Source organism: Salvelinus namaycush, chromosome 16, assembly GCF_016432855.1.
Source record: "Salvelinus namaycush isolate Seneca chromosome 16, SaNama_1.0, whole genome shotgun sequence".
NCBI lineage: Eukaryota > Metazoa > Chordata > Actinopteri > Salmoniformes > Salmonidae > Salvelinus > Salvelinus namaycush.
Genome location: NC_052322.1, coordinates 12,836,599 through 12,859,246, shown reverse-complemented (window position 1 = coordinate 12,859,246; position 22,648 = coordinate 12,836,599). Strand labels below are relative to the sequence as shown.

At 43.1% G+C, this 22,648-nt stretch overlaps 1 protein-coding gene across 5 annotated transcripts; it reads right to left on the bottom strand.

The window, feature by feature from the left end:
• Positions 1-1,162: 1,162 nt before the first annotated feature.
• On the bottom strand, positions 1,163-22,240 carry LOC120061002 (SLIT-ROBO Rho GTPase-activating protein 3-like). Of its 5 annotated transcripts, none has more exons than XM_039010473.1 (21): positions 22,089-22,240; positions 16,667-16,750; positions 16,007-16,178; positions 15,569-15,734; positions 15,233-15,295; positions 14,721-15,041; positions 12,171-12,392; positions 11,976-12,077; positions 11,570-11,803; positions 11,307-11,391; positions 10,862-10,889; positions 10,651-10,750; positions 10,505-10,565; positions 10,306-10,383; positions 9,649-9,777; positions 9,462-9,567; positions 8,494-8,721; positions 8,349-8,386; positions 8,031-8,187; positions 2,622-2,670; positions 1,163-2,370 (listed from the first exon to the last, which is right to left on the bottom strand). In XM_039010473.1, the coding sequence occupies exons 2-21, from the start codon at positions 16,725-16,727 to the stop codon at positions 2,206-2,208; spliced, it is 2,565 nt and encodes an 854-aa protein (XP_038866401.1). In that variant the 5' UTR covers positions 16,728-16,750; positions 22,089-22,240; the 3' UTR covers positions 1,163-2,205. The 5 variants fall into 5 exon arrangements, with proteins under 5 accessions (XP_038866401.1, XP_038866404.1, XP_038866400.1 ...); XM_039010476.1 differs by lacking the exon at positions 22,089-22,240 and having other exon boundaries at positions 14,721-14,849; positions 14,937-15,041; positions 16,667-16,905; XM_039010472.1 differs by lacking the exon at positions 22,089-22,240 and having other exon boundaries at positions 16,667-16,906.
• Between the last annotated feature and the right edge of the window lie 408 nt (positions 22,241-22,648).

Below are 22,648 nucleotides of genomic sequence, written 5' to 3'. Positions count from 1 at the left end.
ATCCCAACTGTTGTGTCGAATGTGTTGTACATCAGTTGTGCAATCTGAGTGTGTATGGAGCCATGATGAATTGGACAGGGGTCTCTGTCCTCTCGGACTGCAGGGCCGAAAGAACCACAGGGGCGGAGTGACTGTGATGGCTGGGACAGTACCTCTGTGTACATTGTGCCGGAAATGTAGCATCTTTCACCAGAACCCGATTTTTCCTGCGATCTAGAGCCATAATCATTATGAATATTCTATGTAAAAAAAAATATATATGTCAATTTTTCGGTATAATGAGCTGTCTGTATTCTCCTGACTGGTGGTTCTTTAAAATAAATGTAAAAAAAAAAAATATTATGTGTGTTCAGCTAGCTAGATATTTTTATTTAACTAGGCAAGTCAGTTAAGAACAAATTCTTATTTTCAATGACGGACTAGGAACAGTGGGTTAACTGCCTTGTTCAGGGGCAGAATGACAGATTTGTACCTTGTCAGCTGGGGGATTTGAACTTGCAACTTTTCGGTTACTAGCCCAACGCTCTACCCACTAGGCTACTATCTGCTGCAGATAGTGTTCTGCAGGTTTGCCACATGCCTTGTCTTCACGAAGACTTCCTGCAACGTTTCACAATGTGTTTGTCTTGACGAAGACTTCCTGCAACGTTTCACACTTTCTCTGCTGCTCAAAGTGTTTCAAGCCTGTGCCGTTTCCTAATCCCAAACGCAGATAATTACAGTGTAAGAGTCACAGTGATTACATCATGGCATTTCTCCTTGTCAAACAGCTAATAATGGGATGCATATGTTGTTGGAGCACAGTGTGCTGAAGACAGTGCAGGACATTTCAAGAACGGGACAGACTACAGCTGACCTTTCTGTCCAGCTTCCCATTGACAGCATGACTAGCCCAAACCTAAAAACTGAATCTTCCCAAACCCAAACCCTAACCTAATTTTAACCAATTCAGAAATGAAATATCAGTTGCACGTCAGCCACGTCCCATTAGTTTCCCCCATCCAGAACATACAGTACTCCTACAACATAGGACACAAACATACTGCATCCTCTCTGTGAGTTGGTGTTGCCATCTAGTGAGCAAATGTCTAACTGCAAATATCTTCTCAGTATCCAGTACAATGTGAAGTACAGACCTACAGTAACATGGGAAATTCTGAACTAATTCAACAAAAACATTTATTCAAACAATCATCAGATCCAGAAAACTATATAAAAATAGCAATACAACATTTAAAGGTTCATCGTTATCAGTAGCTCAATGACTCAATCACAGACAGGAGATCTTGCTGGTAAAATGTTAAAATGTACATTTCATCTGATAAAGGTTGTTAGAACATATGTCTTATAGGATCTCAAAGACCATATGGCCGTTGAATGTTCATAATTATAGGCCTACCCAAACATGAACCGTGAACTGACCAAATCAGATAGTGAGCGCTTGTCTTGGTGTTGGCATTGCACACATTGGGCATAGAGGGCCTCCATAGGCCCATAACCACAAGAGCATAGAATACAAACAGCACTGATAATAGTGTACATTCCAAGTCATTGTGGGTAAAATAAGTTATGATATAGCAACTCAAAACCTGCCATTGACTGTGTAGCATTGGCACTGGGGTCACTGGGGTTCTATCAAACACAGCCTGGTCCCAGATACAGATCTGGAATCAGGCTAACCAAAAAAAGGCTTCACAGTGGGAATCAAAACCTGTCTGTCCACTTGCAATAGCAAGAATCCCCTTAATGCATACCATCCAATGCTTTTCAAATCCATGGCGGGGAGTGTGCAAGTGCACACTTTGGGAAAAGTGTGGAGAATGGGGACACAGCCCTACAGTGAAAATCAGAGTGGGGGTCATTGGGGTGTGTTGTATCAAACACACGAACAAAAGGCTTCACAGTAGGAGTCAAACCCTTTTGTCTGTGACTGTCCATTCACAGGCTTCACAATGAAGGCTGCTGTCTGAGCAGACTCATACAGTACAGTGAACTGACTGCGGTTCCTGTAAACCAGCCATCTGTAATCCCACTGTCAAAGGCTGCTGTCACAACCTGTCATCCTACACTGTGTCATCTCATCTAAGTATCTCGTCTCTTTCGTCTCTCTCCTTCCTTTCATTCCCTCTCATTCATTTATTCATCCATCTAGCCATTAATTCATTCTGGTCCCCTCTCTCTTTTTACCAGTCCAGTTGGTCAGATCTAAACAGGTCTTTCCCTTCTTCGCCCGACCCCTCCTTTCTTCTGCTCTGGAGGAGGTTGGGAAGAGCGGGATGAGGTGACCGAGGGGGTGGAGGAGGATGGAGGAGGGAATGATTGTCGAGCAATAAGCTCCTTGAAGACAGAGCTCATCTGGCGACAGACCTCCTGTGAGATGAAAAGAGGGAATATGGGAGGAGAGGAGGGGGACAATGATGAAGGGAAGAAAAAAAGAGAAGAATAGAGGACAGAGATGTTTTTCTTCACTGGACCGGAGTGGACTCCCTCTAGCGTGGTCGCAAACCTCTTATTATGCACGCTTAGTGAGTTCAAAAATGACAACAGTAATTGCAACAGCTGCTGCCGGTAATTACAGAAATAAAATATTAAATATTAGCTTAATGAAAAACATGTCAGACCTTGTCAACCTGAACTGTTCTATCTTCACTGGATGACAGGTCCTGGGCTCTGTGAAAAACAGAGAGAAAGAGAAATGGGAGAGAGAGAATTTCAGTTCCCCCGCTTAAGCTTATTTAGGTCACTACAATTTATGACAATGAGTGCTAAAACAATACAACAATAACAAGTCAAAATACCCTGTGAATATCAGAGTAGATGGTACATATTACTACCAAAGTTATGACTACAGCAGTGGATGCTCCTAAGAGAAGGAAGGGGAGGACCATCTTCCTCAGTGAATTTCATAAAAATACAAATAAAACATTTAAACAGTTATCCTTTTTAGATAAAACTATACTAAATATAATCACATATATAGTCACCAAATAATTGATTAAAACACACTATTTTGCAATGAAGGTCTACAGTAGCCTCAACAGCACTCTGTAGGGTAGCACCATGGTGTAGCCGGAGGACAGCTATTTCCGTCCTCCTCTGGGTACATTGACTTCAATACAAAACCTAGGAGGCATGGTTCTCACCCCCTTCAATAGGCTTACACAGTAATTATGATGACAACTTCCGGGGGACATCCTCTAACCGATCAGAGCTCTTGCACATTAACTTAAATGTTGTCCACCCAATCAAAGGATCAGAGAATGAATCTAGTACAGAAAGCATAAGCTACAGCTAGCTAGCGCTGCAATGCATAAAATGTGGTGAGAGGTTGAGTCAAAGAGAGAGAAAGACAATAGTTGAACAGTTAACAAATTAATTTCTTCCTAAATGAAAGAAAAGCGAGAAAGAGAGATTTCATACATTTTTTTCACTTTCAGTTTCAAATGCAGCTAGGTAGTTTAGCCTACTCAAACACCCTGCTCAAACAGAGGCTGCTATGAAAGCTATCTGGCTATGACTATCCAACGCAACACTGTATCTCTTCGAAGTCAAGGTTTTCCTAATTTATTGCCTCTGGGGCCCGCCGTTGTAAGTGCTAAACTGCTTACTGACTGTACACTGTAACGTTACTGCATGATTGTAGCGAGTTTACTAACGCGTTAGTTCTATTATCTATGTTGACTATGATGTTACTTTAGCTAACATGGTGACAATGATGTAGGCTGTGTGTAGCGGTTATGATATAGTTTGGCTTGGAAAGGTTTATTCGCCTGGTCACATACAGCTGATGTGTTGTGCATTGAAGTCCACAAGCGAAGGGAAAAGGTTAGAGGTGGAGATCACATAGATGCGAGAAGGAATACAATCTGGCTGCTATGAAAGTGAACTGGGTATTCATTCCGCTGATTCTGTTGAAAAACTTTTCTTAAACGGAAGCAAACGGGACGAAATTGGGATAAACATACCTGAATTTGTCCAATAGAAACTCTTGTTTATAACGGTTGGATTAATGATTACACTCTATATCATCTAGACGCAGGCAAGAGTGTGCAAGGCGGTATTGAATGTGTCACTGTCTGTCACCTCAAATTTCCCTCGACCTGTGTGCGACTACGTTGTAAACTTCATTCATAGGCTAGGTTGTAGCAACCTCATGATAGGTATAGGGAAAAGTTGAGTATCATATAGTAGCCTAAACGTATCACTGTTACATTGAACTGGGTGAATGGAATTTGAATAACAGTCATCCAATATGCTGTAATAGAAAAAAGGCCATGCTCATGAAAAAAATGATTCCTCCCACATCTTAAACGGCACTGACCGCCACTGGGCTACAATGTGGTTTAAAGTCTCAGTGGTACAGGTACCACAGTAATAGGTGAAATATCTTTGATGGTACTTGTGGTGTTATTTGCATATTGCATCCTGATTGGCCATATACTGTGGGAATGTAGGTGTTCACGAGGAAAGCATATCTCTCTCTCATGTGGCTCGTAATGTGAAGCAACGTGAAGTTAGCAATAAATGTGCCTTCATAAAGATGCACCGTTAGTAGTTATTTTACTCACATACAGACACGTTTGATTACACGACATGGTGTTAGAAGTGGACTAGAACGAGTTACTAACAGAGTTTAGCTTACAGTACCTGGTTGAAAACTTTTGCGAAGAGAATCTAGGAGGCTAATCAGCATGGAAGACATTGCTGGAGAATCTTCACAAATCTATCGAGGAGAACCAGGTAAACACTCTCATGTACTGTATGAGAGAGGACGTTTTGAAGGGTCTAAACCTAAACGAACTCGAGCAAAAACAGTATGGACAAATAAGAGACAGATTTCATGCATTCTTTGTTGTGAAAAAGAATGTGATCTATGAGCGAGATCGCTTTAACATGTGGAGACAGGGGGAAAATTAAACAGTGGATTATTTTGTCACAGATATGCCCTAGCAGAATATTGCAACTATGGACTTTTGTATGATGAACTAATTAAAGACAGGCTAGTCATTGGGTTAGCAGACGTGCATCTGTCAGAACGTATGCAGCTAGATAAAGATCTCACACTAGAGAGAGTCATTGAGATGGCAAGACTGAAGAAGTGAAACAGCATCAAAGTTGCCTGCGAGGTGACACAGTAACAACAAAAGAGGCATGCTCAGTGGATAGAGTTATGCAGAAAGGCAGCCAGTGGACACAGAAATTCCAGCGTGAGAAAGCTAGCCATGAAAATGCTAATGACAAAAAGCAGTCAGTGTCAAAACTGTGGCAAAATCCCTGCACATCCAAGATCACAGTGTGCAGCTAATGAAATAGTGTGTCACTCCTGTGGGGACGAAATGGCATTACCAACGTGTGTGTATGTCATCAAAAGCCCTAAACGAGATTCAAGAAGAAGATGATAGCATTTTCCTAGGAACAATAAAATCAGGAGGTGACCTATGGACGATTGACATTCAAGTGATGAACAGAAATGTGAAATTCAAAATAGACACTTGTGCCGGTGAGACTGTTATCCCATACAATGTGTTCAATCACATTTTCAACGGGAACCAGCAAGCCAGCTCTGCAAAAACCAACAAAACCTCTGCTAGGACCAGGAAGAGTGCCGCTGGACGTGATCGGCGTCACACGTCTGGTTCTTGGAAAGGGAGAAAAGGAGACACTGGAGGAGGTGTATGTCCTCAGAGATCTACACAGCTTTACTAGGCAGACCAGCGATCACAAAGCTTGAGCTAGTTGCTCGACTCCACAACATTGATTTACACACTGAAAGAAAGCTATCCAAAGCTGTGCAGCGGTCTTGGCACAGTACAATAACCAAATAACATCAAGCTGAAACCCGGCTGACAAAATTCAAGAATGAGCTAGAGCGCAGGAAAGGTTTTCACCAGAGCGGAGGAGCACACGGACTGGTGCGCCGGCACGGTGGTTGTCCCAAAGAAGAAGAGGGACGTGCGGATATGTGTTGATTTCACCAGTCTCAATGAGTCAGTGTGTAGAGAAAAAATACATACTTCCAACTGTCGAGCAGAACTTTGGCTCACTAGCCGGGGCGAAGATCTTCCACAAGCTCGAACCGAACATGGGCTTCTGGCAGATCCCGCTAGCCGAGGAGTCAGTTAAGCTAACAACCTTCATCACACCTTTCGGATGTTACTACTTCAACAGTCTGCCTTTTGGCATCGCTTCAGCACCTGAACACTTCCAGAACAGAATGGTGACCGAGGTCACTGAAGGCCAGGAAGGTGTGGTCTGTCACATGGATGATCTGTTGGTCTGGGGCCAAACTCAGGAAGCGCATGATGCAAGACTTCATGCTGCATTGCAGAAGATGGAAAAAGCCGGCTTAACTCTGAACATGGACAAATGTGACCAGTCAAAGGAGGAAGTGAAGTTCCTGGGCCACATTATCTCGGACAAAGGAGTACAGCCCGACCCAACAAAGACAGAGGCTGTCATGAAGTGCGGAGCCATCCAACATCAGCAAGCGACAGAGTTTTCTAGGATTTGTGAACCAACTGTTAAAGTTCATCCCTCTGCTAGCAAAAAAGGGCAAACCTTTCAGAGACCTACTCTCAAAGAAAAACCACTGGTACTGGAGGAGCCTTCAAAGAGCTGAAGGAGGAGCTGACATCCACACCCGTGCTAGCCCTGTACGACCCAAACAAAGAGATCAAGGTGTCAGTCGATGCGTCTTCCTACGGACTAGGAGGAGTGCTGCTGCAGAAGAAGAGCGAGGAATGGAGACCCGTTGCCTACGCTTCCTGGTCTCTCACAACGACCGAGCAGAGATACGCTCAAGTGGAAAAAGAAGCCCTGGGGCTGACATTGGCATGTGAAAGTTTCAGAGACTTTTTCATCGGTAAACACTTTCAGCTGGACACTGATCACAAACCGCTCCTGAGCTTTCTGGGGAACCAACCCTTGGACACCCTTCCTCCACCAATCCAACGCTTCAGGATGAGATTTATGAGATATTCCTACAAGATTGCTCATGTCAGTGGAAAGAGTCTGTGGACTGCAGACACGCTGTCACGTACGCCAGTCAAAGCAAAAGCTACTGCTGCAGAAAATAAGCACATGGAGAGCACAAATACATATGTGGATGCCATCATGGAACAGCTTCCAGCGAGTGTTTCCTACACGGACAATCTGAGAGAACAAATCTAAGCCGACAGTGTGTGCTTAAACATCATGACAATGTTTCAGGAAGGATGGTCTGAGTTCAGCGGATGCGAAGGACCGCTGAAACTGTACTGGGCAGAACGAGCTTTTCTCACAGTGCACGACGGTCTTGTGTTTAAAGGAACAAGACTTGTCATTCCATCAGCCTTACAAAATGATGTCCTCACTCCGCAGAAACAGACATCACCTCATCCCTATGGATGGACATGAGGACCTGAGAACAACAACGCTACGCAGGAGAAGATTCAAGTGTCTTCACCACTCCGACACTCTGCATTGTACCTTTTACACCCAGAGCAAGGTCTGGGCGAGCAATAGGTAAACCTTAAGGACTGGATTTATAAGCCAGAGCATCAAGAACAAAAGACTGAGCTCAAAGTTAAAACAAATAAATCAGATAAAACAACAGCTGTCAAGTTGTTACAGTTCTAACTTACCTGTGGGGTAGATTTGTGTTTAAAGAAATTAGACATTTTGGGTTAAAGTTTACAGAAAATATTTGATGTTCATGACTATGTAGAAACGTTCTAGAATAACTAGGCAGGAACAGACCTACTGACATAAGAGCAAAAATAATCTCTTGAGGTCTATTGAGACAAAGGAAGTCTAATCTTTGTTCTCTGAAAAGGGAAGATGTGGTGTTCTGAATATTGCATCCTGATTGGGCATATGCTAATGAGGGCCTGTGGGAATGTAGCGGTTCGTGAGGAAAGCATCTTTCTCTCTCATGTGGCTTGTAATGTGAAGCAACTTGATGTTAGCAATAAATGTGCCTTCATGAAGATACACCGTTAGTAGCTATTTTACTCACATACAGACAAGTTTGATTACACGACAGTACTTACTCTTTGCGTATGTAGCGGGGGGAGCGGGGCCTGCCATGTAGAGCCATGGGGATCTGTATGGTGAACTTTTCTCCAAGGGACACACTCCCACCTGCTGTGGATTGTCTGGAACTGCAGCTGCTATTGGATCGAGATCGCTCTCCCTTTGACTCTGACTCTGGATCACAAAGAGTTATTACATTTTTTTGACTGGGACAATGCACATCAATCAAGATTTCAGTTAATGTTTCTCATAAAGCATAGACGGAAAAACAATATCCCTGTGTCAAATGACTGATTCTCAAACACACATGAAGTTAGCAGCCGGCCCCTTCTCACCTTTACTGAGGATTTCTGAATCCCCTTCTCCCTCCTCACTGCAAAATAAACACAGACAATCAACATCAAGTGTATGTGCCTGAGTATGTGCTTGCGTGTATGTTTGTCTACGTCGCTGTCCATTTATCTATGTGTTTTCTGTCACCAATCGTCTTGCTCCAGCGTCATGCATTTCTCATACACCGGTCCCTGTAGCTCGGTCGGGCTGGGGAAGATGCTCTCGTGCTGCAAAATGATGCCCTTCACCAGAGAGTTGATCTGAGGCTGCAGAGTAACAACATCCTCATCCTGCAACCCTCGCACCAGACTGGGGCCGAAGCACACGGCTAAGTTATAGGGCTGCATCATGTTCTCATCGCTGTACTGGGATACACTGGGGGAAGAGGGGGGAGATAGAAAGGGGAGCAAAGGGAAAGAGGGAGGGAGGTAGAGCGAGAGTGTGGGAGAGGGAAAAGAGAGAAAGAGACAGATAGAGAGAGAGGGGGAGTGAGGGGAGGGAGAGAGAGTGAGAGAAAGAGAGGTAGGGAGGGAAAGAGAGAAGAAGAGGGGGAAAGAGGGAAGGAGAGAGAAAGAGAGAAAGAGGGAAGAGGGCAAGAAGAAGAAGAATAACATAATAAGACAGCTGAAATTTCACAGTTCAAGCTCTTAGTGCTGAACCAAATGGCTCCCTGACCCTTTGAAGAACTCTTTTTGGTTCCAGGTAGAATCCTTTTGGGGTCCCTGAAAAATCCTTTCCACAGAGGGTTCTACCTGGAACCAAAAATAATTCTACCTGGAACCAAAAAGGGTTTATCCTATGGGGACAGCCGAAGAACCCTTTTGGAACCCTTTTTTTGTAAGTGTAGTGCACAACTTTTGACCAGAGCCTATATAGGGAATAGGGTGCCATTTGGGACGCAACCTAAGTGTGTTTTAGAAAAGCGCCTATCTCATCAAATGGCTGCTTCTCTCTTCTTTGAACAGAGGGTTTTCTTTGCAATACTGACATTTGCAAGGGCTTTGTGGTAAGTATGGTACGTGTATGGTTAGTTCCTCTTGACAATGACAGTAAAGAAATCCCAAATAAGTGTTTGTTTGTGGACAATGTTTTAGAAATAGAACAAAGATACTTACTGATGGAGGAATGCAAAGAGGTATCTCATGACGATGATGACAGGTGGAGGATAGGAGGAGATGACCGATTTGAGTTTAGCTGCTCTCTCTGTCTCGTTGTCAATCTCTGGAAGGGTTGGGTGCAACAAGGAGAAAGATTAAGGAAAAGCATATGAAAAGCTACCCAACCCCCCACGCACACACTTACCTGCGTACTCCAGGAGCTGAGTGGTGCTGTCCTGAGGGAAGAGAGGGTTCTCCAGGGTTCTGAAGTAGAGCTTCAGTATTCCTGCAACTAAGTCCATGTCACACCTGCTGTCTGCCAGGGGGTCCTCTCCTACAGGGAACACCAAGGGCACATTGCCCAACATTATTAATGATCAATACTACAGCACTGGACTACGGCTTCCATAGACACCAGACCTAGGTTAAAATAATATTAACTTTCTATCTAAATACTCTGACTGTTCAATTGAGCCTGCCTGAGTTTGCAGTTTTGGGACTATACCATTTGTTACATTTACCACAATGCCAGCTTAATCCAGTAAAGACAAATGATCTGAAACAGATACTTTGAACCCAGGTCTGTACTAGATGCAGCTAGAGCAGCAGGCAAGGAGCAGGTTGATGTTTATTGGGATGAATATTGTCCTGGAGGCAGCACTGAGCGGTTTCTGCCAGATGGGCTAGCCGCAAAGTCAAAATTGGCTATATCATATAAAAACAAACAATTAATGTTAGGGTTAGACAAGGTTAGCAGTGTGGTTAAGATTAGGGTTAGGTTTAAAATCCTAGTGACCACCCTGCAAAGCTGCCTCCCGGACAAGATTCATTCCAATAAATGCCAACGTGCAGACAGGCCTACCTCTCTCAAACGCATCTCTCAGACTGTTGACCTCGGCCTGAGACCCTGGTACTCTGAAGATACCCTCATGGTGGAGACCTACAGTTTAGGATTGATTGACAGACGGACATGAAGACCTTCATAGATACACGCTACAGTCCATTAGCTGTTTGTAATATACAGTATCAATATGCACCAAACATGCACAATAATGGCTCACCATTGAGGTTGATGAAGCGAATGCAGCTTTCCACAACCACTGGGATCTCTTGCCCCGATGCCTGAGAATATTGGGAGAAGTTTATTGAAATCAGGATACTAAGGAGGAGAATGAGATGTTGACAGACAGCAACAGTAGGCTGGTACCTGTATGAACGAGAGCATGTCTCCAGTGAAGAGTTTGTGGGTGAAATGGATGCTAGGTTGACCCTTCATCCTCACACGAACAGACTTCCTGGAGTTTTCTCTACAGGGGGGAGAAGACACACTAGTCAGTTGACTATAAGACAGTGCCCTAAACTGTTATGTTACTCTTATGAGGCAGTTATAAAGGTCTTACAGAGGAATGTAACTCTACCTGGCTTGATGACCATTGGTTGCTTCAGCTAGGAAGGGAAGAAAAAGCAACAATTAGGATAGCTGTAACAGCTGTATTATAGGAAATGAAGAGCCAAAATGACACTTGGGCAATTAAGGAACAACAATGAGTGTACTGTATATGAGGCTATACTACAAAGTCATGCCAAACTGTTGTGTGTGTATTCGAGAGCTTGGAACTATAAGGTTCTATCTGAAAAAATAGGATTCTGCCTTTAATGTTCCGAACCCTCATTGGGTTTAAATGGTGTCCGCTATTTTTGTTCTTGTATTCTTTTGAACTTTACAACATAAATTGGGGCATTTAGAGTACTGTATAAGTAGAGACCATTGAACAGAACAAGGCTATGTCAATCACTACATTTGGACAGAAATGCAGATAGAAAGTTATTGTCCCAAGCTTGTAGAAGTGGTTAGTGCTGTACCTTTCTCTACAGCCACTTTAAGCAGATCATGTTTAGCCTGTAGTTTGGATACCAGAGAGCTTTTACAGAGATACTCCTTCACTTTCTGAGAGAAGAATCAAACACAATTCAAAAAAGTCATCATCATCGTCATTGTCATCATCATCATCACCTCCACCGTCATTTCCTTGTATTTCATTTTCATCATTACCGTAACCCCCACTATTATAGTGCACTCCTTTTGGCCTGACCCTTATGTGTAAGTCAGTTTAATAATGACTCACAGTACAGTAGAGGATCTCAGTCTCCTGCAGGTTGGCTCTGCGTCTGGCCAGATTAGGTCTGCTACTGCTGCTGGCCAGGCTTTCATTGCTTCCCTCCTGACCTTGGCTCTGAGACGGGGACTGAAGATGGACCTGGGAGCCCTGGGTCTGGCTGCTGGAGGGTGGAGGATCTAGGTCATCATCACTGATACCTTCCAGCAGGGTAACGCGGGCCGCCCGTAGAGTCTTATCTGCCTAGGAGGGAGAAAGTGTGTAGTGAATATATTGGAATCCATCTTATCCACTACAAGGTCGATTTTAAGCTTTTGAGGGAGTCATGGCCCGGTTACTGTAAAGCATTTTGTGTTGATAACAACAGTTGATAAAGGCTTTATACATTTGATTGATTGGGTGGACTGGACTTTACCTCCTCCGTTTCCTGGGTGAACCCGGTGAGTTTAGATTGTAGCTGTTGTAACCTGGTCTCCATCTCACCCTTAATCTCCTGCTCTGCACTCACCTCAAACACCTGAGAGGAACAGGGACAGGGAATAATCAGGGGATATCAGACAGGTGGGAGCAAAGACATGTGATGTTGAGATACACAACCCACACACCCTACCTGGTCTCCGTCGTGTGGCTGGTAGTGGAAGCGGAGGGGCAGACAGAAGGTGTTGGTGTGTGTCTGTAGCAGGTTGTCTCTGTCCTGACTCTGGTCCAGTCCAGACACAGCACTTTGGAGCTGCTGCAGCCCTACACTCAGGTTCTGCTGACCCCAGGACCGGTTGGACAGGTAGGCCGACAGCACACGGGACAGAGACAGGTGGTAGCCCACATCTGAACACTGAGAGAGACACAGAGAGATGACACTGGGATAAGATGATGTGTTTATGTCGTAGGCAGGGTTGGGGTCAAATCCATTTCAATAGTCAATTCAGGAAGCAAACTGAAAAATGCGAATTGGAATACGTCATGCAGGTCGTTTGAATGGACTTCAAGATTATTTCAAGAAATCCATGAAAATGCGGTCAAATAAGGTACACTACCGGTCAAAATTCTGAGAACACCTACGCATTCAAGGGTTTTTCTTTCTTTATACTATTTTCTACATTGTAGAATAATAGCGACGACATCAAAACTATGAAATGACACATATGGAATCATGTAGAAACCAAAAAAGAAATATATTTTATATTTAACTTTCTTCAAACAGCCACCCTTTGCCTTGATGACAGCTTTGCACACTCTTGGCATTCTCTCGTCCAGCTTAACCTGGAATGTAGTCTTGAAGGAGTTCCCACATATGCTGAGCACTTGTTGGCTGCTTTTCCTTCACTTCGTGGTCCGACTCATCCCACACCATCTCAATTTGGTTGAGGTCGGGGGATTGTGGAGGCCAGGTCATCTGATGCAGCACTCCATCACTCTCCTTCTTAGTAAAATAGCCCTTACACAGCCTGGAGGTGTGTTGAGTCATTGTCCTGTTGAAAAACAAATGACAGCCCCACTAAGCCCAAACCAGATGGGATGGCGTACTGCTGCAGAAGGCTGTGGTAGCCATGCTGGTTAAGTGTGCCTTGAATTCTAAATAAATCACTGACAGTGTCACCAGCAAAGCACCCCCACACCTCCTCCTCCATGATTCATGGTGGGAAATACACATGCAGAGATCATCCGTTCACCCACACCATGTCTCACAAAGACACGGCGGTTGTAACCAAAGATCTCCACCAGTCTAATGTCCATTGCTCGAGTTTCTTGGACCAAGCAAGTCTCTTCTTCTTATTGGTGTCCTTTAGTAGTGGTTTCTTTGCATCAATTCGACCATGAAGGCCTGATTCACACAGTCTCCTCTGAACAGTTGATGTTGAGATTTGTCTGTTACTTGAACTCTGTGAAGCATTTATTTGGGCAGTAATTTTGGAGGCTGGTAACACTAATGAACTTATCCTGCAGCAGAGGTAACTCTGGGTCTTCCATTCCTGTGGCGGTCCTCATGAGAGCCAGTTTCATCATAGCCCTTGATGGTTTCTGCGACTGCACCTGAAGAATCTTTCAAAGTTCTTGAAATGTTCTGTATGGACTGACCATGTCTTAAAGTGATGATGGACTGTCATTTCTATTTGCTTATTTGAGCTGTTCTTACCTTAATATGGACGTGGTCTTTTATGAAATAGGGCTATCTTCTGGATACCCCCCTACCTTGTCACAACACAACTGATTGGCTCAAACGCATTAAGAAGGAAAGAAATTCCACAAATTAACTTTTAATTGAAATGCATTCCAGGTGACTGCCTCATGAAGCTGGTTGAGAGAATGCCAAGAGTGTACAAAGCTGTCATCAAGGAAAAGGGGGACTATTTGAAGAATCGCTAATATAAAATATATTTTGTTTAACACTTTTTTGGTTACTACATGACTCCATATGTGTTATTTCATAGTTTTGTTGTCTTCACTATTATTCTACAATGTATAAAATATTAAAAAGAAAGAAAAACCCTTGAATGAGTAGGTGTTCTAAAACTTTGACCGGTAGCGTAAATCTAAAATTATATTTGTGTTTGTGGACAAATTTACTTCTGCCAGACATCTTTTTTGACATTTTTGTGCTGAAGAGCATTGCGTTACATTTTTGCCCATGAAAGGCTATTCAAAAAGCACACAAAGGTTCAAAACTACTTGCCGGGTCACTTTCATGGCGTATTTCAGTTTACTTCCTGAATTTAATTAAATTAAATGGACTTGACCCCAACCCTGCTTGTAGATAACATGTTGGATGCACATTGTATTGTAAAGTATTGTAGTAAACCTTGGCTTGTGTGAGCCAGAACGGCTCATAGAAGCAGGAGCCTATCTCTTGTTTCTGTAGTGTGATGTACAAGTACACCCCTTGTACAGGACGCTAGTCTATCGCAGGGCCTTACCCTTAATCTATCTCCTTAATGCTTAGTGCCAGGCAGAGACGCCTCGGATCCCATTTTTACAATCTTTGATATGACTCGGCCGTGGATCAAACTTCCATCTTTCCAATCTCAGGGCAGATACTCTTACCACAAGGCCGCTGAGTTTGCATCATTGCATTGCAGTCATTGTGTATTATGGCTGGTACTTTTCAGTACAATCCAGTGTCTTCCCTATTGGCGCCAGACAGCAGCTGTGAAGCACCACTCACATCTATGAGTGAGGAGATGTCCTGGAGATAGTACTTGTTCATGGAAGCGTTGGCTGCAGCCAGGTTGAGGAGGTAGTCGTTTCGAGCCTTGGTGCACTTCAGCTGAATCTCCTGCACTTTACACTGTCTCTGGAAACACACATCGGAATGAGCCATTACACGCACGCGCACGCACACACACACATTTTGAAAAAAGGGATGTGAGCTGTTCTTTACTTTCTCTATCTTCTTAGAAGCGCCTTGTTTCTGTTTCTCTGCTTCCTTCAGCTTTCCCTCTGCAGACACATAATCTGAATGGTACTGGTAGTAGGTCCTCCATGCCTGCAAGCCAGGAGAAACACACAAACATTGAAGCAGACACGCACACACACACACACAGAGAACATTCATCAACACGTCATATCATGCAAATACCAAGACGACTACTTTACATCTCACCGTCTCCTATTTTAGAAAATATGCCATACTTTGTTTCTTAACTGGTGTCTGTTTCCCACACATGTTGGACTTACTGTCTGTAGCTCTGTGGTGACTTTCAGTAGACCATCCTGTAACTGGGTACAGACATCTTTACTCTGGAAATAAAGAGATCAACCAATACATGTGTTAGATGACTAGAGAATGAAACAGAGGCCGAGGCAAAGATAGAGACAGATTAGAGATGGAGAGAGAGAGATTAGAGATGGAGATAAAGACAGATTAGAGATGGAGATAGAGACAGATTAGAGATTGAGAAATGTACAGATTAGATATAGGAATATGACTCCCCAGGACTCCCTGGAAAATAGTGCAAATGTTACTGAGCGGACTATCCTGGCTGAATGAATCAAATGAAGATGGAGCAGTACCCTCTTGGCCAGGCGCTGTGTGATGTCCAGACAGTGAGTAAGGGGCTCGGTTAGGGTGGTCCTACATATTTCACTCAGACCACTGTGGTCTCTGCTCTCCTGTCTGGTCTGAGCCAAGAGCACCACCCAACACTGGGCCACAGACTGGCCACTACAGGGCTCCTTCCTGAAAGATAGAGGCACAGGGAACGGGCCATGGTTTAAACATAGACATGGTTTAACCATAGAGTTACAAGAATGGAAAATTAAAAAACACTGGTTTTTAGTTCTGGAATAGGCTTAATCTGTGTCTGGGAAACATGTCATTTGTAGAGTGGATTCAGAGACACAAAGACCATCTCAACTCTAGCCTGATCCCAGATCTGTTTGTGACGTCTTGCCAACTCAATGACCATAGGACTAACAGACATAGCACAAACAGAGCTTGGAGCAATTTACCTTTTGATTTTGGAGGTGAACCTCTCGGACAATTTGTCAAGCGAGCGTGCATACTCCCCTTCTATCTCACTGCGTCTACGCAGGTAGTCTGTCAGGTCCTGAAGCTGCTGAGATTTCTGCTCCAATTGCAGGTCCAACACCTTCAACTGGTCCAACAACTGACAACGCACCTCTTGGGGTGGGAGCAGGAGAGTGGGAGGGAGGTGAGAGAGAGAGAGAGAGAGAGAGAGAGAGAGAGAGAGAGAGAGAGAGAGAGAGAGAGTGAGAGAGAGAGAGAGAGAGAGTGAGAGAGAGAGAGAGAGGGGGGAGAAAGAGAGCGTGAGAGCGGTAGAGAGAAAGAAAGAGGGAAGTTGAGAGTGATATACAGAGGGATGCCTCCATTTTGTTTACTGACTTTGAATAGTGAATGATCACTTCCATGTCCTGAACATGTAGACCTTCAACCAAATGCTGAAGGTGACGGTTGTGTTGTACCATTGAGTCCAATGTGTTTACAGTCAATAAGCATTTAATATGGACTCAGTCTGTGACTAGACAGACATGCATGGAACTAGAACTATGTTGTACCAACCGGAGGGCGGTGAGAAGAGAAACATTAAAGATGAGCAGTAAAGTAGAGTAATGTTAGAGAGTAAAAACAGTAACAAGGATTTCCCTTACCTTTGATTTGTGTGTCATAGTCTAGAACACCCACTTTTCTCAGCTTCACATTTGACGTCATTGTTGCTCTGACAGGGTGAAACCCTGTTGCAAAGAGATGTCAATAATTCCACAAGGTTTTCTGCGATAGTTCAACCTGAAACGTTACAACCAACCTGCTACCTAGTTCCTGGCAAAACCCCTCACTGTACCCATGCTTCTTAGAGAGTATATGTATGTGTGCAGCTAATGACCCCACTTCCGGGACAAAGTCCACTTGATTATTGACCTAACTCTTGAAAACCTTTCTGTCTATACTTGTAGTGTACACTACCCTGCTGCGTCTTGATACAATCTGTCCCAAACACTTTGGAACAACGCTCTGTGACACTCTGTGTTTACAATGCAGACTGACAGACTCCACAGTATCCACGTATTAGAGATAGACTGACTGAGATAGACTGACTGAAATAGAGTGACTGTAAACAGTATTCTCTTACTGCAACACATCTCCTAGTTCAAGTCAGCCTGCCTCTGAAGGATAGATGCGTAGAAAGTCAGTTGGCATGTAACGCACCGCTCTGCTCACGCTGCTGCATAACTGTAGTATGCTTTGCAAAAATAGCAGCAGAAACATTTCAGCTGCTCTATAAATAGTACTTTGCCACTGCCACATGGTACACAGCACTGTCACTGAGGGGATGTTTGTTTTACAAGCTACAGGTGGTTTCACTAATAGATTTAGTAACTGTAACCAATGTTCCCTCTAATTATTTTCGGCACTGAGCAAATTTCAGGTCTGCTGAGCGCAAACTTGAACTGTGTGAAAATTCTATGCGTGAGTTTACTGTGAACACTGATGTACCCACTTTAAGTTACAGTTTTAACAGTGGCCTTGTAGGCTATTTGATCATAATGTAGGCCTACTAAAGTGGCCAACCATCAAAAACAATGGAGAAAATGCATCCCATAACATTTTAACATGGAAATAGCTGTTATTATTCCCATAACATTATAACAGAGGATCAGACACATCGTGCTACTGTACCCTCTGCCTATTGGCTACTTAGCTTAATCAAGTCTGTCTCAAAATACAAAAAAAAGCTCTAACTGACTCGCTTTTCAAAGATGTCTAGTAATTTACACATTTGTGCTCTTGTAGGAAGCAATCACTCCCCTATTGCTGACTACAAGTTATCTATAACTGGGCTAATAACTCACTAACAAGTAAAGGATATTAACAAAATGTGCACACGCGGCTATATGCAGCTCTCACTTTGATCTCAAAACAAGCGCATCTACTCACGACTGATCTAAACACAGTCCAGTTCAATGTACAGTGCATTCGGAAAATGTTCAGACCCCTTGACTTTTTCTACATTTTGTTACGTTACAACCTTATTCTAAAATTGATTAAATCATTTTCTTCCTCTGTACTTTGCTCCGTTCATCTTTGCTTCGATCCTGACTAGTCTCCCAGTCCCTGCTGCTGAAAACATCCACACAGCATGATGCTGCCACCACCATGCTTCACCATTGGGATGGTTGAGGTTTCCTCCAGGCGTGACGCTTGGCATTCAGGCCAAAGAGTTCAATCTTGGTTTCATCAAACCAGAGAATCTTGGTCTGAGTGTCTTAATGTGCCTTTTGGTAAACTCCAAGCGGGCTGTAATGTGTCTTTTACTTAGGAGTGGCTTCCGTCTGGCCAATCTACCATAAAGGCCTGATTAGTGGAGTGCTGCAGAGATGGTTTTCCTTCTGGAAGTTTCTCCCATCTACACAGAGGAACTCTAGAGCTCTGTCGGAGTGACAATGGGGTTACTGGTCACCTCCCTGTCCAAGGCCCTTCTCCCCCGATTGCTCAGTTTGGCTGGAGGGCCAGCTCTAGGAAGTGTCTTGGTGGTTCCAAACTTCTTCCATTTAAGAATGATGGAGGCCACTGTGTTCTTGGGGAGCTTCAATGTTGCAGAAATGTTTTGGTACGTTTCCCCAGATCTGTGCCTCGACACAATCCTGTCTTGGACCTCTACGGACAATTCCTTCAACCTCATGGCTTGGTTTTTGCTCTGACATGCACTGTTAACTATGGGACCTTATATAGACAGGTGTGTGCCTTTCCAAATCATGTCAAATCAATTGAATTTACCACAGGTGGACTTCAATGAAGTTGTAGAAACGTCTCATGGATGATTAATGGAAACAGGATGCAGCTGAGCTCAATTTCAAGTCTCATAGCATAGGGTCTGAATACTTATATAAATAAGGTGTTTCTGTTTTTTATTTTTAATATGTTTGCTAAAATAAAAATAAAAACAGTTTTTACTTAGTCATTATGGGGTAGTGTGTGTACCCCATCATTTTAGAATAAGGCTGTAATGTAACAAAAAGTGGAAAAAGTCAAAGGGTTTGAATACTTTCTGAAGGCACTGTAAATGGCCACACAGGTCTATGGGCTGAGTAGTGTGTGTCAATGTAATAGAATCCTTCTCCGATGTGTTCTGCCTACAACAAAATCTCTTGCATAGTTTGTTTTGTTTCGGTATGTTGCGTTGAAAGTGGCTAATATTGCATCGATTCGATCACAATTGCCACAGTAAAAGGAAACGTTGATAGTGTTAACAGGGAAAACTTGAGAACAGTGGTCACCAACCTTTTCTGAGTCAAGATCACTTTAAATCAAAATGCAAGCTGAGATCTACTGCTGAGATTTTGTTTTATACATGACTTAAAAAATGTAAGCCTATGCAACATTAACCAATGAAAAACAGTTCTGTAGCAATGAGGTTTGTGAAGTGAGCTATAGGCCCAATATATTATCACCGCATACTGGCTTTGCTTGAATTGCCCTACCAATTGCTGTTCGGGCCATTTTTTTTCAATTATTTTTCCAAATTTGAGGTAGACTATATGATCACAACGGTAATAGTGTGATCATATAGTGAGCATACATTTAAATAATTTGCTTTCTATTTTTATTGGGCTAATGGTGCCTGAATCTGATGGTCAGTCTCAGCTGATGGAGAGAGCAGCAGACTGAGGGTTCGCCTCTCATCATCCCTCCGCTCTCTCTTTCCTCCACTGACACTGACCAAAAAGGGACACAGTCTTCCAGCTGATGGAGAAACTCGAGTCACACAGCATTATTTCTGCCTCATGCACACATTCATGTTGTTACTCCTACGAACAGAGAAAGTGAAATATTCCTCGATATTAAAAAAGACCCAAGCCTCTAATAATAACAACAACGCAACCATATTGATTCGCCTCCCTACTCATTCATTACTGCTGCAGTGCTTGTTGTAGTGCTGATTGGAAATAGGAAGAATGTGCATTTTATGGCTAATAAAAGTGTTGAATACAAAGTGTTGACATTGCTGAGTAAGAACTTAAACATGAACTCACTCATAAAAACAGCAGCTCTTTGCTGTGTTCGTTGACAGTCTCTCTCTAGTCATGGTTTTAAACGTTTTGACACCTCACAGCATCAACTTTGCTGTAGCTTTCTTTTATGCCTGCTACATTACTGCAGACACGGTCATCTGAGCCATCCTTCGGCCAGAGGAAGTCTTAAGAAGCACTAAGCTCTTGATTTGCCTTCTGGGCCCACGGGAAGGCAGCTTGTACCTTCAGACACATGACATGGTTCAAAATGGAACTATGTTTATTGTTGTGTTTTTTACAGAAATGTTTGCCGATCAACTAAGAATGCCTTGGAGATCGACTTTCGATCGTGATCGACCGGTTGGTGACCACTGCTCAAGAAAGTTGAGTGAAGTTCAATCTCCTGTTTCTCTCTGTGGGCTGATATTTCTGCGCGGCAGTCTCGGGGCTACTGCCGCGCACAGACAGACAAGACACAGCACACACAATCCTTCAATTCTAGTTGACATGATTTGCAGATTATATCCGTTTATAAACTATTAACTACAGTTACTGGTTTATGAATATATAATTTCATGACAGTCAGACCCAGCCCACCCATGTTGCTTTTCTGTTCAATAGCATAGGCCTGGTGTTGTTGGCATAATAGTGATCTGATGATCCAACATCATTTTCCCTTCTTCCTCTTTACGTTGGATCCAGAGTCATTAACTTGTCCAGTGGATGAGAGAAAAGAGAAGTCTTTATGGATTTGTGTTGTTTGTTATTCCTTATGTTAAGTACTGTCAAAGGCCTGAGAGGTGGATCAATTAACTACACTTCAACCTCCATTTATGAAGTTAGTATTATTGGTAGACTAACAGTGAAATGTTTACTGAGGAGCCCTTCCCAACAATGCAGAGGGAAAAAAAGAGAAATAGAAAAATAATAACATGGGGAATGCGGTTACCTTTAGGGGAATGATTGATTGAGAGCTTAACCAGTCAGTACATGATCACTGCCTGGACTTATGGTTATGAACTGCATTTGAATTGCCCTTCATGAAGTTAGTAGTTCAAATTATTGGCATCTGTCCTGCCTCTCTGTTTCTCTGTTGTCTGTCTATCACATAGAGACACCTCTAGTGATCTTTTGAAAGGGGAAGACAGGGGTGGTGTTTCCTGTGTCAGGGGCACACACACACACACACACACACACACACACACACACACACACACACACACACACACACACACACACACACACACACACACACACACACACACACACACACACACACACACACACACACACACACACACACACACACACACACACACTGAGGAGCATATTAGGACTCACTTGACCTCCCTAACCAGTCACTTGACTTCTCTCTCTCCATCTGTCTCATCACTCTCTCACTCTTCACTGGCAACTAACTTCCTCTTCTCTTTTCAAAAAGCATTCTCTTAACTTACAATTCACTTCTACATGTCACACAGCTGTTTTACAGTCTTCCCAATTTCACTCCCTTTCATTTCTTTTAAACAAAACAACTTTTGCCTGTGATTTCTTCAGTCCATCTAGATCGGCATGCCTATAGGTTAATCTATGTATGTGCCTGTAGGTTAGCTATAGGTCTATTGCATCTCCATTTGGAATTTGTAACACATTTCATCTATCTTAATAAAATGCATTTTAGGAAGCAGATGTTGTACATGCAGCATGTTGTTTTTACAGCTTTGTCACCCTTTCCTTTCTCCTTCTCTCCATTCCTTCACTATGTGATCATCATTGAATCACCCAACAGGAATTGGAGTTTATTGCCATCATCATCAGGACATAGGCAGGGTACCAATTCTTAACTGACATTCACTGGTCAGTTTTAAGGTGTTTCCCAAGTTATGGTCCAAACACAACCACACATAAAGGTCACAGTGGGGTGAGATACAAATTGAGGAATACAGTATTCATAACTGTCAAACAGTAAATAAACCACATTCACAGGAAGTAGAGAAAAAGTAACCTCACAAAATGTGAAATAAATACCCTAGTTATTCTGTCATGAAAATGTGATTCTTACCTGGCTGAAATTAGTTTTAATACTCTTCTTTTCCACAGTGAGTAACATTTATCTCCAAACGATAACTTCTCTCCTCCTCCTCCTTACGTTAAATACATAAACCTGGGTGCTCTCGCTCTCTGTCACAGACACACACACATCTGTTCTGTTGCCCTCTGACACACTCTCTGAGACATCCTGTGACAGCTTGTGAAAGAGTTGTGAAGAGTGAAAGCTTCTAATTCAAGCCACACCCTCTCCTCCTCATCATCCCCCTCTTCTCCCCTCCCTCGTCATCCATCCACTTTCCCCTATGAGTTCATGTGTATAGAAGTAACACACATAGGCTGAGTAAGAGTAAGCGCTGTCATCTATAATTACCGTATTAAGTCTTACCACCGATCTCTTACTCTGAGTAACTAATATACTTGATGAGAGCATTGCACTTAATTGTGTAACACGTCCTAAAATGGTGGTGCCAAATCCACCCACCATGTCATGACAAAACACATTCATATCATCTCACTGAACGAGTTCTCCACATATAACATGACATAGTGCTGATACTATACATGACTAGA